Genomic DNA, 18,662 nt, shown 5'->3' with positions numbered 1-18,662 from the left:
GGGGGCAGCGGGAAGCCACGGCCAGCACATCCCTTGCCCGCGCCGCTTCCCGCTGCCCCCATTGGCCCGGGACGGCGAACCGCGGCCAGTGGGAGCCGCGATTGGCCGAACCTTCTGCGTTAGCAGGTAAACAAACTGGCCCAGCCCGCTAGGGTGCTTACCCTGGTGAGCCGAGTGCCAAATGTTGCCGACCCCTGGTCTAGACTGACCCAAAGGGTTTGGGTGTTGCCTGGTCTACATTGACTGCAGAGTCACGGTCATATTGTGTCATCTAAGTCGATTGGTCATACTCGGGTTCTAATATGATAAAATATTGTATTTTAGACATGCCCCTGAAGTCCAAATCTTCCTGGCCACCTGGAAGCCAGGACTGTATTTTGTAGGGAATATCTTTTTGGAAGAGTTTTAGAGAGAACACACAAATTTCATAGGTCAAAGGTTTCAGCAGGATCATTTCTCTTACCTAGATAAGCTGCAAGAGGTTCATTTCTTTCTGAAGACTTGTCACGAAATGTATCATTTCTTGGCATTAAAACCATGTTGTCTTTTTGCATGATTACTGTCCCATTCCAGTCATATGCTCCAACCGCTCCAAGCATGATCCAGTCCTTACATACAGGAAAAAAAAAAAAAAAACATTGCTCTTTACAGGAACCATAATCATCATCTCTGGATTTTCTTTGATATTCTTTGATTTTTGTTTCACATATACATGCAATATTTACCCTTGCCTTTCATACATTAGTAGTTCCTCACAATCATAAAGTGAAGTCACTTTTCATCCCATTTTTATTAACAACTTTGGGCCAAAGGAGTAAAGGCAAAGTGGAATATGCCTTATTCCACTGGGGGATGCAGAGTCAGATAGCATAAGCAAGACAGCAAAAGTAGCCAGGGCAAGTCCAGCTGGGAAATGCACTCATTTAATGCCATTCCCGGGTCGCCTCTTAGTACAGTGCTTCTATTGATCTCCAGATGGATTTTAAACCCCTAGGGGTGGATCTGCTGATCTTTTGTGCCTGCAGGAGTCAATCTGGCCTTCCAGAAAAAGTAAAGGTGTCCCGTTTCCAGCCTGCTGAAGTACCAACAAATCCATTCCTGCAATGAGGTTCTGATCTTGGCAGTTCGACCCTTTGGCTACTGCAACCATATACAGTACCAAATGGATCTTAAGACTTCCTTTGGCTGGCAGTCTGCATAATATCTGTGTGCAAGGGCTAATGATCTCTCTGAATCATAATTACCATGTTATATTTTATATCCCTCAATGTAAAAGTGGAGAGATTGTATTTCTGAAACAGAGTATTTGTGCAAGGTCAAATGAAACAAAGTCTGTTGCTCAGGTTTTCATCAATGCTAAACTCTAACTGCATTCAAACCTGTGGGGGTTTCACATGGGCCAGTTCATCTGATGAACTTGCCAGTTCATTCCCTCTCTCTTTGTGTTGTTTTCCTTTGCCTCTATTTTTTTTCTTAGGGTGGAGGGCTTTCCATCCTTTGTGCCTAGTATTTAATTGACATTTTAATTTTGTACATTGTCTAGATCATCACAATGGGAACAATATTATTTTCTAAAATAAATGATTTCTGGTTACTATCAGTTTTCAGTACCCTGCACTGATGTTCCATTAATATTTACCACTTAGAATTTCTGTATTTGAAATAGTCAATGTATTAAAAAATGCTATACCTCTAGTAATACGGAACTTATATATTTCAGTATTTTATGGTTAAAACTGTCATTTAAGAATATGAAATCCTTCCAAGAGATGGCATAACATCTCTTACTTTTAAAATACAATAACAACAATTTGCATTTATAGAAAACCATTTGCTGATTTAATGGTGCTATGTGAGCATTAATTAATTTAGATTCACAAAACACTGTGAGAGAATTACTTATTCTTATAAATATTTTTACATCCATTTTACAAATGACTGAGTTATTGAGTGCTCCAAAATGTGATATAGCAAACCAGTAACAAAATTGTGCACAGAATCCAGGAATCCTAATTCCAAATCCATGCATTAACCAATAAACAGCTGCTTCCCTTCTAAAAATATTTTTTACATCCAAACAGTCCATTTACCTGGGAATAATGAGCACTGAAGCCAGCTTGAGACATTTCCATTTCAAACGAGGCTGCCAGCTGGTCTGTTGTAGCTATCAAACAGGACATTTTAAGCTTTAAACATGTTATGGTTTCAGTATAAAATAATATAATGAAAACTCTGACCTGATGGGATGAGATGATGCAATTAACTAGACCGTTCACTAAACACAGTTTACTGTGCATCATTATTTAATGAACATTACAGACTTAATGGCCTGAGTCATTAGTGCTACTGTTAAGAACAAGACGCTGTTTCCACTCTAGTGCATTATATCCATTCTAACGTATTGTATTATAATTGGTTTTAAACTAACATTTGGACTGACCTCAGCCCAACAGGCTCTAGCTTTTTTGCCGCCCCAAGCATGGCAGGCAGGCTGCCTTCAGCGCTATGCCTGCAGGAGATCCCCGGTCCCGCGGCTTCGGTGGCACGCCTGCGGGAGGTCTGACAGTCCCGTGGTTTCGACGTACCTGCTGCCGAATTGCCGCTGAATCCGTGGGACCAGCGGACCTCCTGCAGGCATGCCGCCAAAGGCAACCTGACTGCCGCCCTCACAGCAACCGGCAGGGCACCCCTCGCGGCTTGCCACCCCAGGCCGCCGCTGCAGCCCAATGGTAAATATGTTTGGTATGTCTGATCAGAATTGGCCTAGCTATTTTTCACTTGAGCTAAGTAAACAGTAAAACCCCTATTTGTGCAACCTTTGTTTTTCTCTCAAATACTCAAAAATGGTAGGCAGCTTTAATGAAAATGTAGCAAAGTTGCCACTCCAGTGCACCACTTGTGGCCAGATATAGTAATGCAGCAACACTGCCTCATTTTCCCCAGTGTCTTCTTTGGCTTACTCTGGCCAGAGGAGTGTTCTGGCCCTCTGGTCAGACCACTTTATAAATCCAACACCTTCCAGGACATCTGAGCCAGTTACCAAAATCCAACAAAAATATGAAAAGTAGGGCTGTCAAGCGATTAAAAAAATTAATCGCGATTAATCGCACGATTAAAAACATTAATTGTGATTAATCATGCGATTAAACCACTAATCGTGATTTATCGCACAATTAATTGTGCTGTTAAACAATAACAGAAAACCATTTATTTATTTTTTTCTGGATGTTTTCTACATTTTCTAATATTTTCATTACAACACAGAATACGAAGTGTACAGTGCTCACTTTATATTTATTTTTATTACAAATATTTGCATTGTAAAAAACAAGAAATAGTATTTTTCAATTCGCCTTATACAAATACTGTAGTGCAATCTCTTTATCATGAAAGTTGAACTTACAAATGGAGAATTATGTACAAAAAATAACTGCATTTAAAAATAAAATAATATAAAACTTTAGAGCCTAGAAAGTCCACTCAGTCCTATTTCTTGTACAGCCAATTGCTCAGACAAACAAGCTTGTTTACATTTGCAGGAGATAATGCTGTCTGCTTCTTGTTTACAATGTCATCTGAAAGTGAGAATGGGCATTTGTATAGCACTGTTATAGCCAGCGTTGCAAGATATTTACATGCCAGATATGCTAAAGATTTAGATGTCCCTTTATGCTTCAACCACCATTCCAGAGGACATGCGTTCATGCTGATGACGGGTTCTGCTAGATAACTATCCAAAGCAGAGTGGACTGATGCATATTCATGTTCATCATCTGTGTCAGATACCACCATCAGAAGGTTGATTTTCCTTTTTGGTGGTTCGGGTTCTGTAGTTTCCCCATCAGAGAGTTGCGCTTTTAAAATTTCTGAAAGCATGCTTCACACTTCATCCCTCTCAGATTTTGGAAGGCACTTCAGATTCTTAAACTTTGAATCGAGTGCCATAGCTATCTTTTTAGAAATCTCACATTGGTACCTTCTTTGCATTTTGTCAAATCTGCAGTGAAAGTGTTCTTAAAATGAACAATATGTGCTGGGTCATTATCTGAGACTGCTATAACATGAAACATACGGCAGAATGCTAGTAAAACAACAAGAAACATACAATTCTCCCCAAGGAGTTCAGTCATAAATTTAATTAATGCATTTTTTTTTAATGAGTATCGTCAGCATGGAAGCATGTCCTCTGGAATGGTGGCTGAAGCATGAAGAGGCATACAAATGTTTAGCATACCAGGCATGTAACTATCTTGCAATGCCATCTACAAAAGTGCCATGTGAATGCCTGTTCTCACTTTCAGGTGATATTGTAAATAAGAAGTGGGCAGCATTATCTCTCATAAATATAAACAAACTTATTTCTCTTAGCGATTGGCTGAACAAGAAGTAGGACTGAGTGGACTTGTAGGCTCTAAAGTTTTACATTGTTTTGTTTTTGAATGCAGTTATGTAACAAAAAATCTACATTTGTAAGTTGCACTTTCATGATACAGAGATTGCACTACAGTACTTTCATGAGGTGAATTGAAAAATACTATTTTTTGTTTATCATTTTTACAGTGCAAATATTTGTAATAGAAATAATAATATAAAGTGAGCACTGTACACTTGCATTCTGTGTTGCAACAGAAATCAATATATTTGAAAATATAGAAAAACATCCAAAAATACTTAATACATTTCAATTGGTATTCTATTTAACAGTGTGATTAAAACTGCAATTAATCACAATTAATTTTTTTGAGTTAATCACATGAGTTAATTGCGATTAATTGACAGCCCTAATGAAAAGCAACCATTCCTTCAGCCCAGCCAGGCTCAGTAAGCCACCTCAGTTTCTCCTCAGTTTCTACCATTTTCACCACACCTTTTTGCAGGTTCCTGTGTCTCAAATACCACCACTGTCCAGGGGTTAGTACACTCCTCCCCTTGCTAGCAGTTCAGGTAGGCTGCAGCTCATCAGGGTTCCTGTCTCCAGGCAGGCTCCTTGCCTTCCACAGGACAGACTGTTTGTACCACTTTCCCCATCAGCCTCTAACTGTTGGGCTTCCCTTTTTTAAATTCTCAAGCTTAATGGCCAACTAAGATGTGATAGGGTATGGCTAGTTAAGCCTCAGATTGCCAGTTAACCCCTTCCAGCCAGGGACAGGGTTTATATGCCTTATCAGAAAGGAATAATTAATGTTAGAGCCATGTGAACCTTCCACACCAAAACCCTAAACTGGGATAAACACAATGGATTTTGAATCCCAACCCCCCCTAAAAGAGTCACTGAGCTTCAGGCAAGACTTGGCTGACATGGCTTCAGACAAGGGCTGAGAGCCTTATTCTTTTCCAACAAGCTACAAGAACACCCCACTCTTTCTTTTAGATGGCTTTTGATAAGGAGCTAATCTGGTGGCCTGGTATGATACTGCATCTTTTCAAAAGACTTCAGGAGGCAGCCAACTGGCCTCATCTTAATTTTCGGGGACTGCTGTCAGTCTAGCTCCTGTTACCTGGAGTGTTAGGGGACTGACAAAGTAGGCTTCCTCACTCTGAGAAGCACAGCAAATATCCTCAGTGGAATAAATAGTCTGTCCGGTCCCCCTTTCATCAATGGCAGGATTAGAAAGGCTCCCTGGCCCAACGCTACATTCAACTAATATCTTTACCTCATTCCGTGGGTTGATACATCCCAGAGAACAACCCATGGTAACAGAGAAAAAGGGGTTGTAAAACATACTTTGAGGTTTGCTTGGCAAGAACCCTCTGTTTGCCTGTAGTCTGAGAACCTTAACTCCAGGCAACCTCAAAGAATGTGAAACAAACCCCTTTGTAAGAAACCATTGCCACATGCATATTAGTCACCAAAGGCATCAGAGGAAGTTCAGCCTGTGAAGTTCAGTACATAAAACACAGGTGTCCATCATTTGAGCAAAAGGAGTAATTTTTTTTGTCAACAATAAGCTATTAATTGCTGTGGTCAGCTACTAGAGGGAGACATGATCACGGGCACTCAGTCAATGTATTATACATGCAGACACAACCCTGTAGATTGCACAAGACCTAAATATTGTACTAAGTCTGAAGAAAACAGGTAATTTTTAAAAGCAGAAAATTCTAATGTTACATATTGGCTGATATTTAATATTTACCATGGCTAGCCTTAAACTCCCCATGTTGGCCTCTCTATGGCCAGTGTGGTAAAGTGGGATCCTCCTGTTCTAGTCTAGAGGACTATATTACAGTTACCGCTGTGAATATAGATTAGAGAATGGTGCCCACTCTAATTTTCCATTTGTTTTTTTAAACTGCGAAACATTCTACAAAAGATGTTTTGTGCAAAAACACTTCTGCCAACCTAAAGGTTAGGTAAAACAGAAAACTGCTGTTAAAACCACAGTCCATGCCATGAGACTTAGAGTCATATGAAAAAGATTATGTACAAAAATGCATTTTCTGGCACAGAATTGAATTGTGCAGTGTTTCTTGGCTTTGTTTTTTGCACTCTCTCTGTTTTTTTCATTTTTTTATAAACAAACAAAACCCGCAAGGAAATACAATGTAAGATTTATGTTAATGGAATGCTGGTTAGACGTAGAATTTAAACACATTAAAGTCAGGCACTTCAAACATTAAGTTTCATGCTGTGCTGCAGAAGAGCACATTTAGCAAACCCTTTCTAGCCAGCACCAAAACCAAGAAGCTGTGTTTTACACTTGTGAGCTACCCAAGGGCAGGGACAAAGTGAATCCTTCCCCTCCCCTAGCAATATTGAGGCCATGGTTGATGCTGCAGCTCTGAAACTGGAATAACTCCAGCTGTGTCTTTGGCTCTGTGTGAGGCAATGACTACAGAATCCACAATCCACCTTGTCCAGCCCCCACACAGACTACACTGCGCATTGGTACACAGGGGTTCCCAGGGAGTTGGGCTCCTTAGTGCATATTCTGCTGCCTCTGAGCGGCTGGACTGCACTGCTTTTGCTGAGTTTGGGGAACTCCCACACCAAGGAAGAGGGGGTAGGATTTTGCTCTTAGTATTTTCAAATTCTGGTTTTATTATTAAAAATACTTCCGCCAACCCCACAAGCGCCTCAGTCAATGTTACTGTAGAACCTTGGTCCCTACCCTCAGCCCCAAGCCCAGCTTCCCTAAAGGGGCAGCCAAAGATTCTCCCTGGTGCAGATGGCATAGAGCATAGCCAGCTCCACTCCACATTCCCCCACCCACCCCACAGAGAGGAAAATGCAGCACAGCCAGTGCTCTATCTTACCCTTAGAGGGTGTGGTGAAGTCCTTATGGGACTTCGGCAGGTGATGTAACTCAGAACAGGCCTTGGGTTTCAGCCCCTGGCCAGCCCAGAATCAGTGGGTTGGAAAGAATTTTCAGAACCACCTTCCTCCCCATCTCTCTAGCTGCACAAAACATAAGCCCAGTTCAGATGAGGATTGATTCAATTTTTCAATTCCTGACTTCTCTACGTTTAAATTATTAACCTTAATTTTGCCTGAACATCATTTTTGCATACAAGTGAAAGTTTATTTTTCCGTGTCAAACAGGAGCTTATTTAAAAAGTCTTTATCAATTTGAAAACATTCAATATCTTGATCCAATGTACATGAAATTAGAAAATTGCTGGAGAAAAGGCTACATTTTCTTTGAGGTATGTAACAACATATGGTATTTTCTCTTTGTTTAGATAAACCTTTGTCTTTTGAAGGCCACTATTTCACCTTCCTCAAATAAACAAAGTTTAAAAGTGAGAAAATTAGAAGTCTTCAAAAGCCAAGAAAGGAAAACAAGAAAATATAACACTTAATTGAAAGAAGCTGTCTAATATTTTAAAACAATACAGTTAAAAATATTGGTACTTTCTCCAGTTAAATGCTTTAATAACAACAAGCTGTCTAAATGTGTCTAAATAGTGGGAATTCTAATTTAAATGTTTTTATAAATTATTTCTTGTATTTATATTATTTCGTGACATTAAAGTTAATAATATCTTTTGGTCTAGCCATAAACAATCCCATTCTAATTATTTGGAAAGATGAGATATTGAAATGTGAAGTATATACAGATGTCTTCCCTGCATAGCAATGTAATCCTTTTGAAAAGTGGCTATAATTTAAGATGAATAAAACAACTTGGTGTTCTGTTACTAGCCACAGACTTGAAACACAATATTGACTGACTGGAATAGAGGATGTGGGCTGATTTGGATGGCGGATGTGGCAGCCATTATTACATAAAGGATCTTCTCTATTAAAAATCTGGACTCCATGAACATTTCCAAAAGGAAAGACTAGTTTGGTGCAGCTCTACCTCCTTGCCCAACTATCTTGTGTGGCAAAGCAATATGTTATAATTAAGGCTACGCGTTAGTGACGGGTATTTTTAGTAAAAGTCATGGACTGGTCATGGGCAGTAAACAAAAATTCACGACCTGTGACCTGTCCATGACTTGTACTATACACCCTTGACTAAATCTTGGGTGGGGGGTGGCCTGGGGAGAACCTCAGATGCTGGGGGGGGGCATCCCAGGGGCACTTTGGGAGCTGTGGGAGGGTGGCCCGTGACCCCTGCTGGTGCTAGGGGGGAGCAGGCGGCAGTGCATGGCCCAACACCCCAGCTGGTGCTGAGGGGGCAGTTGTCAGGGCTGACAGGCTCCCTATCTGGCTCTGCACCTCCCCAGAAGCGGTGACATCACCCTCCCTCAGCTCCTAGGCGGAGATGTGGCTAGGCAGCCTTGCGAGCTGCCTCCACCCCGAGCGCTGGCTCCGCAGCTCCCATTGTCTGGGAACCGTGGCCAATGGGAGCTGAAGGTGTGATGCCTGCAGGTGGAGGCAGTGCGCAGAGCTGCCTGGCCATGCTTCCGCCTAGGAGCTGAGGGATGTTGCCACTTCAAGGGAGCCTCCCTGAGGTAAGCGTCACCCAGAGCCTTCACCCCCTCCTGCGCCCCAACCCCCAGCCCTGAGCCCCTGCCCACACCCAAACTACTGCTGCTGCTGCGGGGGGAGCGTTGGTGGCCCAAGACTGCCCCAGCAGTGGCTGGTACAGCTTGCCAGGGGCAGCCTGAAGGCACCGGCCATTGCAGAAATCCCGGAGGTCCCAGAAAGTCATGAAATCTGTGACTTCTGTGACCTCTGTGACAAACTCACAGCCTTAGTTATAATCAATAACTAACCAACATTTAGGAAGTAGTCAGATACTACTGTGTGGAGAGGCACTAAAGAAAAATGTTGGAAAGACAGACATGGTAAAATATTTCATCCTTTAAATCAAAATGCACTCCTTTCCCAATAGTTTCCAAAAATCACCTTGTCCCAGCAAACACCAGTGAAATGTAAAATGAGACCAGGAGAAATTTAGAGATCCATTGTGTCTTATATTATATTTAACACTTCAAACTCCAGGTAAAGTTTCAAAGAAATAAATATAGGAGGAAGAGATTTGGTACTGTTGGTGTGTTACCACAATGGTGCTTAATACAGTGACCTTCTTTACTTATTTCAGCCTACTGTCTCCATCTACTCAACCTCGGAGCATAGCATTTCACATCATCTACCCTTACTGATAGTTATTGCAAGACAGTTGTATGACCAGCATGCTAAAAAATGAACATATAATGTATTGTACTTTCCCCAGTAAAATACATCCCCAAGAGCAGGTGATCCATTATTTACTTCAGTCATAATGCAAGGATACATTAAAATTTAAAGAAATTTCATACCTTCTAGGGCAAATATTCTTTCTCCAAGTGCTTCAACAATACTAAGAAGAGCTAATTCATCTGAGACATTGAAGAAATGCTTTTCAGTAGGTTCACTTGCAATTGATTTTATTTCCTCCACAAATTTCTCTGTACTTAAATTTCCTCTGCTGTAGCTACCAAGAATCTAAGGCAATAAAAAAATGTCAAGAATATATTTCACACATTATATTTTAAAGACATATTTTAGGCAGATTGTCAGTGCATACTGGGAAATAGTACCTTAGCTTAATTCAATCCACTTAACACTAGCCCTACAGTGTCAGAAAAGCACTTTTGGTAATGTGAGATCATGAATATTAACTTTAAAGTTTGTCTAGAAGTTGACACAAACTCTTGTGTTCCCTTCAAAAAAACAGATTCTCACAAACATCAAATTTAAGGGAATATATATACATCCAGAAACCTCCATAGAAGTGTGAATTTAGAGTGGGGTTTTCAAAAAAGCTCAACTGCGTTCCCACTGGTATCTTCAAGGAGTACACATTTATGTAGGGTGACCAGACATCCCATTTTTAAAGGGACAGTCCCATATTTAAGACCTCCTGCAGGTGTTCTGACTTTTTCTTAAAAACAGGCAAATTGTCCCATATTTTATGTCTCCCCCCATCAGTACTTCTGGGTCCTGCTGCTGGCTGGATCCCTGCTCGCCGGCTGCCCATTCACCAGCAGTGATTGGGGGGGGCGAGTGGCTGAGGATGGGGGGTGGGGCTGTGCAAGGCTGGTGGAAGGACGAAGATGCAGTGTGTAGGGCTGGCTGCTCCCCCTGCTGGTCCATCAGCGCAGCCTGTGCTGCATGCCGGCTCTCAGCCAGCAGGGCCCCGCCCCCCGTCCCATTTCCGGCCAGCAGTGGCGGTGCATTGCGAGCTGCGGTGGCTGGTAAGTGTAGGCAGGTGCCACGTGGCGGCTGGTTACATGTTGCCTCTGCTGCCCACCCATCAGCCCTTTACGTGCTCCTCCTCTCAGTGTCCTCTCCCTTCTTTGCCTCTTCATCCCCCCCAGCCCCGCTGCTACTTCATATCCCCCCAGCGGGGCACATTCCGCTCTCAGCTGTGTGGAGAACCAGCCCCTGGTCGAAGCACTCAGCTCACCAACAGCCTGGCAGGCAGGCTCCTTCCTTCCCCCACTGCCTCTGGATGGGCCAGAATCCCAGAAAAGTCCAAAACCCTCTGGCCCAGGGCGCTGGCCAGGAGGAGCCAAGCCCTGCATGTGCCAAAGCCCTGCCCAGCACTGACACGGGGAAGCCTCTCTGCCCCACGGCTAAGTGCTGGAGTCAGTGGCGGCTCCAGGCACCAGCGCTCCAAGCACGTGCCTCGGGCAGCAAGCTGCGGGGGGCACCCTGCCGGTCCCTGCGAGGGGGGCAGTCAGGCAGCCTTTGGCGGCATGCCTGCGGGAGGTCTGCCAGTCCCGTGGATTCGGCGGCAATTCGGCGGTGGGTATGCCGAATCCACGGGACCGGTGGACCTCTTGCAGACATGGCGCCGAAGGCAGTCTGCCTGCCGTGCTTGGGGCGGCAAAAAAGCTAGTGCCGCCCCTGGCTGGAGTTGCTGGGGGAAGTGATTTCCAGCCTGTTTGTGCCCCAACCCTGCAGGCTCCACAGCAACCCCCCTCCCGCCCCCCCCGGGGCAGGGGCTGCACCCTCTTCACCTGCCCTCCCCCCGCCCTGGGTCTGGTCCTGTCCATAGGGAGCATGGGGCTGCTCCGTGCCCTCGCACCCTCCCATGCTGAGCCGGGTTCACTGACGCCCCTGCAGTCACAGGGCCCTGGTGCACAAGGCATTCTTAGGCTTAACCCCTTCCTGCCTGCGCTGGAGCTGGGGGACCAGAGGCAGCTGGGTTATGTCAGTGGCCAGCAGCAGCCTGGAGGTGTTCGACACTGTGCGGGCAGGAAGTGAGAAGCTGTTTCCAGCCACAGGGGAGTGTGTGTGTGTGTGGAGGAGAGATGAGCTCTGCAAAGACAGCGGCCAGGTCATCTCTTCTGTTCCCCTCCCCCTCCTCCCTGTGACTGGAAGCAGCTCCTGACCCTTCCCTCCTGCACAGTGCCGAAAAGCTGCTGCTGGCCATATTCTGGTGTGAACCCTGGCAGAAATCTGGGTATTGGGGGCATGCGATCCTGTGCTCCTCCTCTCCCCCCCCACGTGTTGCCTCGGGAAGACACAGAGCCAGGTACCAGGAGAGGCGGGTCTGTCCTGGGGGCCCAGCCAGGCATGGAGGACAGAGAGTGCCAATCAGGGATGGTCGGGTAGGTCGGTCACCCCCCAGTGTGAGAGAGGTGTATGGGAGTGTGTGTGTGTGTCACCTCTCACCATGTGAACCCTAAAGCCTTAAAGATAAGAAGGTAAATAAAAAGAATCCAACTACTCAGTATTTCTTTTTAACAGGGGCTCAATCAACTTGATTGTAATTTGAACGTTTGTACTGCATAGTTCTGATTGATTGCCATTGAACTCACTTGAATAAGAGTAATTTTACCAGGTGTCCCATATTCAGCAAAGGGAAATATGATCACCCTACAGTTATGCCAAGGCCCAGCTTTTCTGCAGATATCAGCCATATCCACCACAATGATCACGTGTTATAACTGCTGTTACCCTCATCCTTCCCTATATCCTACAACATTTCTAAATCACCCATCAAGTTACATCATAATTTAGGCCACACCCCTACATGCGATGCACAATTTTAGTGAGGTCCTGTCAGGTGCAAGGATCCACCAGTTCATATCACATTGCGGTATCAGGGGCATAGATTGTATGCCCTTTGGGGCAGGAGTACTCTCTTCTATTTAAGTGTCATAAAAATTTATGGAATTATAAAAATAAACAACAATAAAGGGCACCTCTATGCAGTGCTAATGACTAGACTCTATAGAATGGTACTGGAAATCAGGAAAGCTAGGTTCTGTTCCCCACTCTGTTGCCAACTTTGTGAGGTCTTTGTCAATTATGTAACCTCTCCATGCCTCAGTTTACTCAACTGCAAAATGGGAGACTTCCTTAATTCACAGGGATGTTGTGAAGGTTAATTAACTGAACTTTGTAAAGCACTCTTAGATTCTTGGATAAAATTTTCCCCATGGATTACAGTATTATATACTACTAGCGATAGGCCAGAAACTTATCTCCAGGTCCTAATTCCTCTGGCTTTTGGGGAAATACAGATCCAGATAGAGACCTGAATTTTGCTAGAGCCCATCAATAACTATGACATTTCAGCTCCACATGGGATTTTTAATTTGGTGAACTCTTACTAAATGAAGGAAACCACCACCAAAGCCTCATGTGTTACCATCTGCCACTACTAAAACACTGGCAGCCTAAGACCAAATATTGTTTTCTTCTTAAAAACCTGTGATTTGTGCCATTTAGTTACACTGATGTTTACTATTTAAACAATTAGCAGTGAGCTGCTTGGCCTTGCAGGAACAGTACTTCCTGATAGCATTGTTCATGAGTGGGGGTAGCAGGGAAATGGATTCTTGGATCTGGCAGTTATCTGCTCTGCCTACAAAACCTGGAAGCAATACAACTTTGGTGTTCCTGTTAGGAGCAGTAAAGAGAAACGTGATCCGGAAGAGGGATTAAAAATAAACCAAGTACTTTTTAAAAAATCAACTAGTTAAATATAATGAGACTAATTCTAGTGTATAGTTACAGTAAATAGTTCACACACAAAAATATTTAAGGACCTCATGTTTCTCTGCATAGGTTCTTTTCACATAGAAAATAAAATCTCAAATTTTATCTTCATTCTCCCCTGGCTGATAGGATTTGCCCCCCTCCGTGAGAGAACAGCTTCGGTATCCTAACTGCATAGATCAATGAGGAATAAAATGATTAAAAACTCTTAAGAAGTTGCTGGATGATTCAGACTAATTCACTCAATTCACTTTTGCTCTTAACAAATAGATTTTACATGCTTCCTCTCCTACACACACACACACACACACACACACACGCACGCACATGCACACACACACACACACACACAAGGGGATGGATTGATTGGCTTTTTCTGATGTGTTATAAAATTGGAAAGATATATTTTATGTTATTTAAGTTTCTCTTATTTCCCCCTCTCTCTTGAGCAATTATAGCTCCATAAAGATGCTGTGAAATAAACTTTTTAATAGGCATTACAATTTAAAAGATGAAACATGCTTTTAAGATCTAAATTTCCCTGTATCATTTCACTTACGGCAATGGAAAATCTCTGAATGTTTTCATGTTCACAGTCCTCAATCACGTTTGCTAATTTGTAGTTGTCGTGCGATTCCCCGTCAGTCACAATAACCATTACTTTCTTTACTCCTCTTCGTGCACCACGAGCCTCAGTGAATGCCTCTTTCCTTTAGGCAACATACATAGAATACAGAAAAGCAAAATACCATTCTGATTTCACAGAATTTAAAAAAAATGGATCAGAGACTAAACTACTTGTTATCAACCAATAAGCAGAGGGGAGGCATAAGTACTTAATCTGATCAAATGTTAATATAAATACCAATTATTATTATAACAATCTTTAGCCAAAGATTTTTACAAACTAATTAATTATTCATTAATTAATGTTTCATGGTGTAATAAAACCAGAGGGACAGCACAGTCATTATCTACAGGGTGCTTGGAAAATGGAGTGCAGGACTTTCTGTTCCAAAAACGACAGGTTTCTCCGGCTTGTATCAAAGGAGGATATCTGGTAAATGCATTGTCTCTTGTTTGCAGCCACAGATTCTTTACATAGGTGACAAGGTCACTCAACCATCTAGTAATTACTTGCCAATACTTGGGTCAGGTAATCAGAACGAGATTAATAGTCACACCAGTAGCACAACATGGCTGTCTGAAGATGGGCAATGAAGTGTTTTATAAGAATATAGCAATCCTGCTATGACTGAAAAACAAACATCAGACAGAAAGGAGAAGAGAAGAAAGAAGAACATAATGGATGGAATTTTCAAAAGTTCTCAGCACTGGCCTAATTCTGATCCCATTGTATACAATGTATTTTGTTATGGCAGCATTGCTGTAAACTTCTGAGACACTGCATAATCCATCTCCAGCCAGCTATGTTGTGCCTCTATTGTTATTGTAAATCTGTTTCTAATTACCTGACCCAGACCTGTTGGGTGACCCACTGTAAGGTATTTGTGTCTGTAAATAACATATAACATGTTCACCAGCTATTCTTCTTCGGAATATGTAGCAGTATACATTGTCTTCAATGGGAGCAAAGCTAGATCAATGTTGAACACTTTTGAAAATCTCACCCCTACATTCTTTTCTCTTTCTTTTACATGTACTGTGAACTCTGTCTCTTTCAGTTACCTCACAGCCTAGCCTGATGGATTCACAGTGCTGATCAAATAGCTGTCCACATCAGTTGTATGAGAGTCTGATTTTGCATTTATTGTCTATTCAGCAGAAGCCAGAATTCATGTATTGCAGGTAAGGGAGGATTCCTAAAGTAACAGTATTCAGAAAAAAAGGACTTTAATTCTCCCTGCATGCTCAGTGCTTGAGAGCCAGTACTTTCAGAAGGTTCTGATGCTCAGCATCTAATCGAATTACAGATTCTTCTAAGTTTGGGTCTGAGAGAATGACTCTTACAGCTTTCTACTACAGGATTTGTTTTACTGAAGAGTATCACAGTACTGAGCAGAGCAACAGAAGCAGAAACATCAGTACCAATCTCTCTACCACTCAGCTTTAGAAGTACCCATGACTGTTGCTGTGCTCATTAACTTTCCCTTCAGTGAGGTTGCTTCCTCCTTCCTCTCCCCCGACCCCATCTGAACACTTTGATCCTGACTGAAATAGGATGTTAAGGTACGAGGAGGAGATGAGGTCTGAATAAACTACAGAAGAGAACAAAATAATGTAATAAATTGCATTGCCAAGGGGCTTTTTGGTAGATTGTGATGTTATTAAATACAATAATAGAACAATTAAAGCAGATGGTGTCGCTCTTGGAGCAATATAGACAGACTAGTTAGCTAGGTAGATCTATGCCATGTCTGTAGGTAGAGAGGGAGATAAAAAGATAGACAGACAATGAATACTAAGTATCAGTGTTCAACTCCCATTTTTTTCACTCAAATTCCCTCCACACTTAACAAAAATAAGATATAAAAAACAAAGTTTATATAGGAAAAAATAAAAAGAACATTTACCACAGCATGGGAAAAATTAAAAATATAAATCTTTCATATACACAAAGTTGCATGTGTTATACAGGCATAAGGATGTGTTAAATAGAGCTGGGTGAAATTTTATAGCCAGAACTATTTTTCAATAAATAATGCAGCTCTGGCGACATCACAATATTTTGTGAATTTTCCAGACTTGTTTATTTAGAAAAAACAAAATTCTGGAAAAATCAAAATGTTTCACTTTGACATTTTTGAAATGAAACATTTTAATTTTTCAGTTTCAAATGAATTTTTGTTTCTAAATTACCTTTAATTTTATTTTAAAATTCAAAAACCTTTAAAAATGGGCAGCATCAAAACAAAATATTTTCATTTTATCAAAATGATTTTTTTAAATTTCCTATTTACTGAACAAAAATTGTTTTTGGCTCTACTCTAAATTTACTCCTTATTTAAATTAAATCTACTACTAAAAAAACTCCATTATTCACATAGCTTTAGTATTAAGCCTAAATAGAGAAAAAGCTAGAAATGATCATCATACCAGAAGTAAACAGAACAAACACATTCCAATAAATATGAAATTTCCCCCATCTTTCCGTCCTTCCAAAATTAGGCAGAACCCAAAGCAGCCAGCTAATGAGCAGATGAATGGAAAAAGGGGAGATGCGCAGAAGGAACTTTTAACACTTATTTTACTATATATACAAAGGTAAAATTTCAGCATTATAGAGTATATATGTCAGATGCGAAACCTGTAGACTCCTAGGGAATTGCAGGTTCAAATCCTGGTAGATTCAATTCATCCCTATAGCCTTTTAAGGAAGTTAAATTAACACTACAATTAACCCTGTAATTTACTGTATGGAGGTATTTTAGACAAGACTTTAAAAAACAAATTAACCTGTTCTGCATGGTTATGAAAGATCCCTCAGCACTTTTCTTAAGATTAGGGGGTTGTTCAGTGTATCTGCTCTGTGCTGGTTCACTGCTTCCCTCTACCCAAGAGGTGGCTGCAGTTGTGAGGGACTGCATGAGAACTGTTGTAAAGGCAGGACAAAATCAGGACTTTTTGTCCATCTCTCCTTCTAAAACTTTGCTAGTTCAGATATAATGGAAACCAGATGCAAACTACACCCAATTTTGATTTGCAAAATCAAAATCTATAAAAACCAAACCTACAAACACATCTGATTTTATTCATCTCCACCATAACTTATCCTTACTTCATCAAATGGTATGCACTTACCTTGCTGTATCTATTCCAAGGGCTGTCATAGTTTGTGCTCCACCTCTTTGCTTTATCGCGCTGGCTGCAATCAGTACATTATCTGTTGTCATGTAAGTATTGAGGCTAAATTCATGGACTACCTCTTGCCCATATTGAACAATTCCAACCTGAAACAAGCAATTTTTGTTAAAAAAAAGCCCTCAATAATGAACATTTTTGTGATCATCAGTCTCTCTCAATGGGTTAAATACATGCCTGTTCTGAAGGCCAGGGCAATGGGTATGCACAACACAAGTCCTGGGTAGAGCTGTGTGAGTAACTGATTGGCAGCCAAAAAAATCAGGAAAAAAATTAATTTCAAGTCAACTCAAAATGAAAAATTTTTCAAAATTTCCAATAAAACAAAAAAGGAAAAATAATTATTCAGGCCTAATGAAATGTTTTGTCCAATTCCAAATTAAACATTTGATTTATTTTTTTGATGTTTTAAAATCTTTTTAAAAAATAAAATTGAAGGTTTTTTTAAAGAATAATTTTGAATAAAAAAATTAAAACATTTAATTTAGAAAATGTCAAAACAAAACATTTAGACTTTTTCAGAACTTTTTTTTTGTTTCAGCCAAAACAATTCAGTGAATTTAACACATATTCATAAGATGTTTAGGTTGACCTGAAGATACTTTTTTTTGGCAAAAAAATTTCATCCAAAAAATTTCATTCAGCTTTAGTCCTAGCGTGAATTTCTCCTAAGATAAATACATAGTTTGCATGTGAGTAGATTTGTTTGGAAAACAACTATTGTGTTTCATAAAACATACTGAGGTTTCAAAATTTGGTTTTGGACTCTTTCACAAAAGGGGAGGAGGGGGTAGTAAGAGCAAGACCAACCCCAGTATAGCTAATTGCCTGGTGGTTAGGCCATTCGGCCAGGGGTTAGGAGACCCAGATTCAAGTCTGAACTGGGATAGAAAAACTCTGGCTTGAATCCAGAGCCAGGCCAGTGTCTTAGCTAACACATTATAGAGAGTCTCCCTCTCACCAGTTTTGTGTAAAAAAAAAAAAAAAAAAATTGTCTAGCTCTCACAACTTTCACAACTGCCTATGGAGTAAGAGGACATATTTCACATCCAGTAATACTATAATGCTTTTAAAATACATTTTGGTTATATCCAACATACTAAAACTAGAAGTATCACTAATGTTTTCAGGCCCCAGTAGGAGATGAAGATCACAGTGATCTTTAGCTTGATCAAGAGCACAGTGCTCTCTGATTTAAGGGACAGCAGGGAGGGTAGTGCAGGCTCAGGCCATTCTCCCAGCAGGAGGTAAACCAAACCAATAGTTTCTTTATGCTTGATATGTGCCAGAGGGAAGAACTTGAATAAAATGGTGGCTACTGGAAAGAAGGGAAACCCAAGAAGATCTCAGCTAGACGTGTATTTGTGTGAGAGCTTGACACACTGAATTACAGCCAATCTGCAAATGCCTGAGGGAAACTACTGCAAAAACAGAATGTAAAATAAAAAGA

General features: G+C 41.4%; 1 protein-coding gene across 2 annotated transcripts in view; it reads right to left on the bottom strand.

The window, feature by feature from the left end:
- The window catches only part of ITGA1 (integrin subunit alpha 1), a 124,081-nt gene that overhangs the window by 45,890 nt on the left and 59,529 nt on the right, over positions 1-18,662 (bottom strand). For both annotated transcript variants that reach the window (XM_034774419.1, XM_034774420.1), the window contains 5 exons: positions 17,153-17,301; positions 13,950-14,100; positions 9,715-9,880; positions 2,091-2,164; positions 464-608 (listed from right to left, as the gene is read on the bottom strand). In XM_034774419.1, the coding sequence (XP_034630310.1) occupies positions 464-608; positions 2,091-2,164; positions 9,715-9,880; positions 13,950-14,100; positions 17,153-17,301 (685 nt within the window). The remainder of the gene's footprint in view (positions 1-463; positions 609-2,090; positions 2,165-9,714; positions 9,881-13,949; positions 14,101-17,152; positions 17,302-18,662) is intronic.

The sequence above is a fragment of the Trachemys scripta genome, chromosome 6 (genome assembly GCF_013100865.1).
Source record: "Trachemys scripta elegans isolate TJP31775 chromosome 6, CAS_Tse_1.0, whole genome shotgun sequence".
NCBI classification, from domain to species: Eukaryota; Metazoa; Chordata; order Testudines; family Emydidae; genus Trachemys; species Trachemys scripta.
The sequence above is the reverse complement of the archived record's forward strand: the minus strand, read 5'-3'. Positions and strand labels throughout refer to the sequence as shown.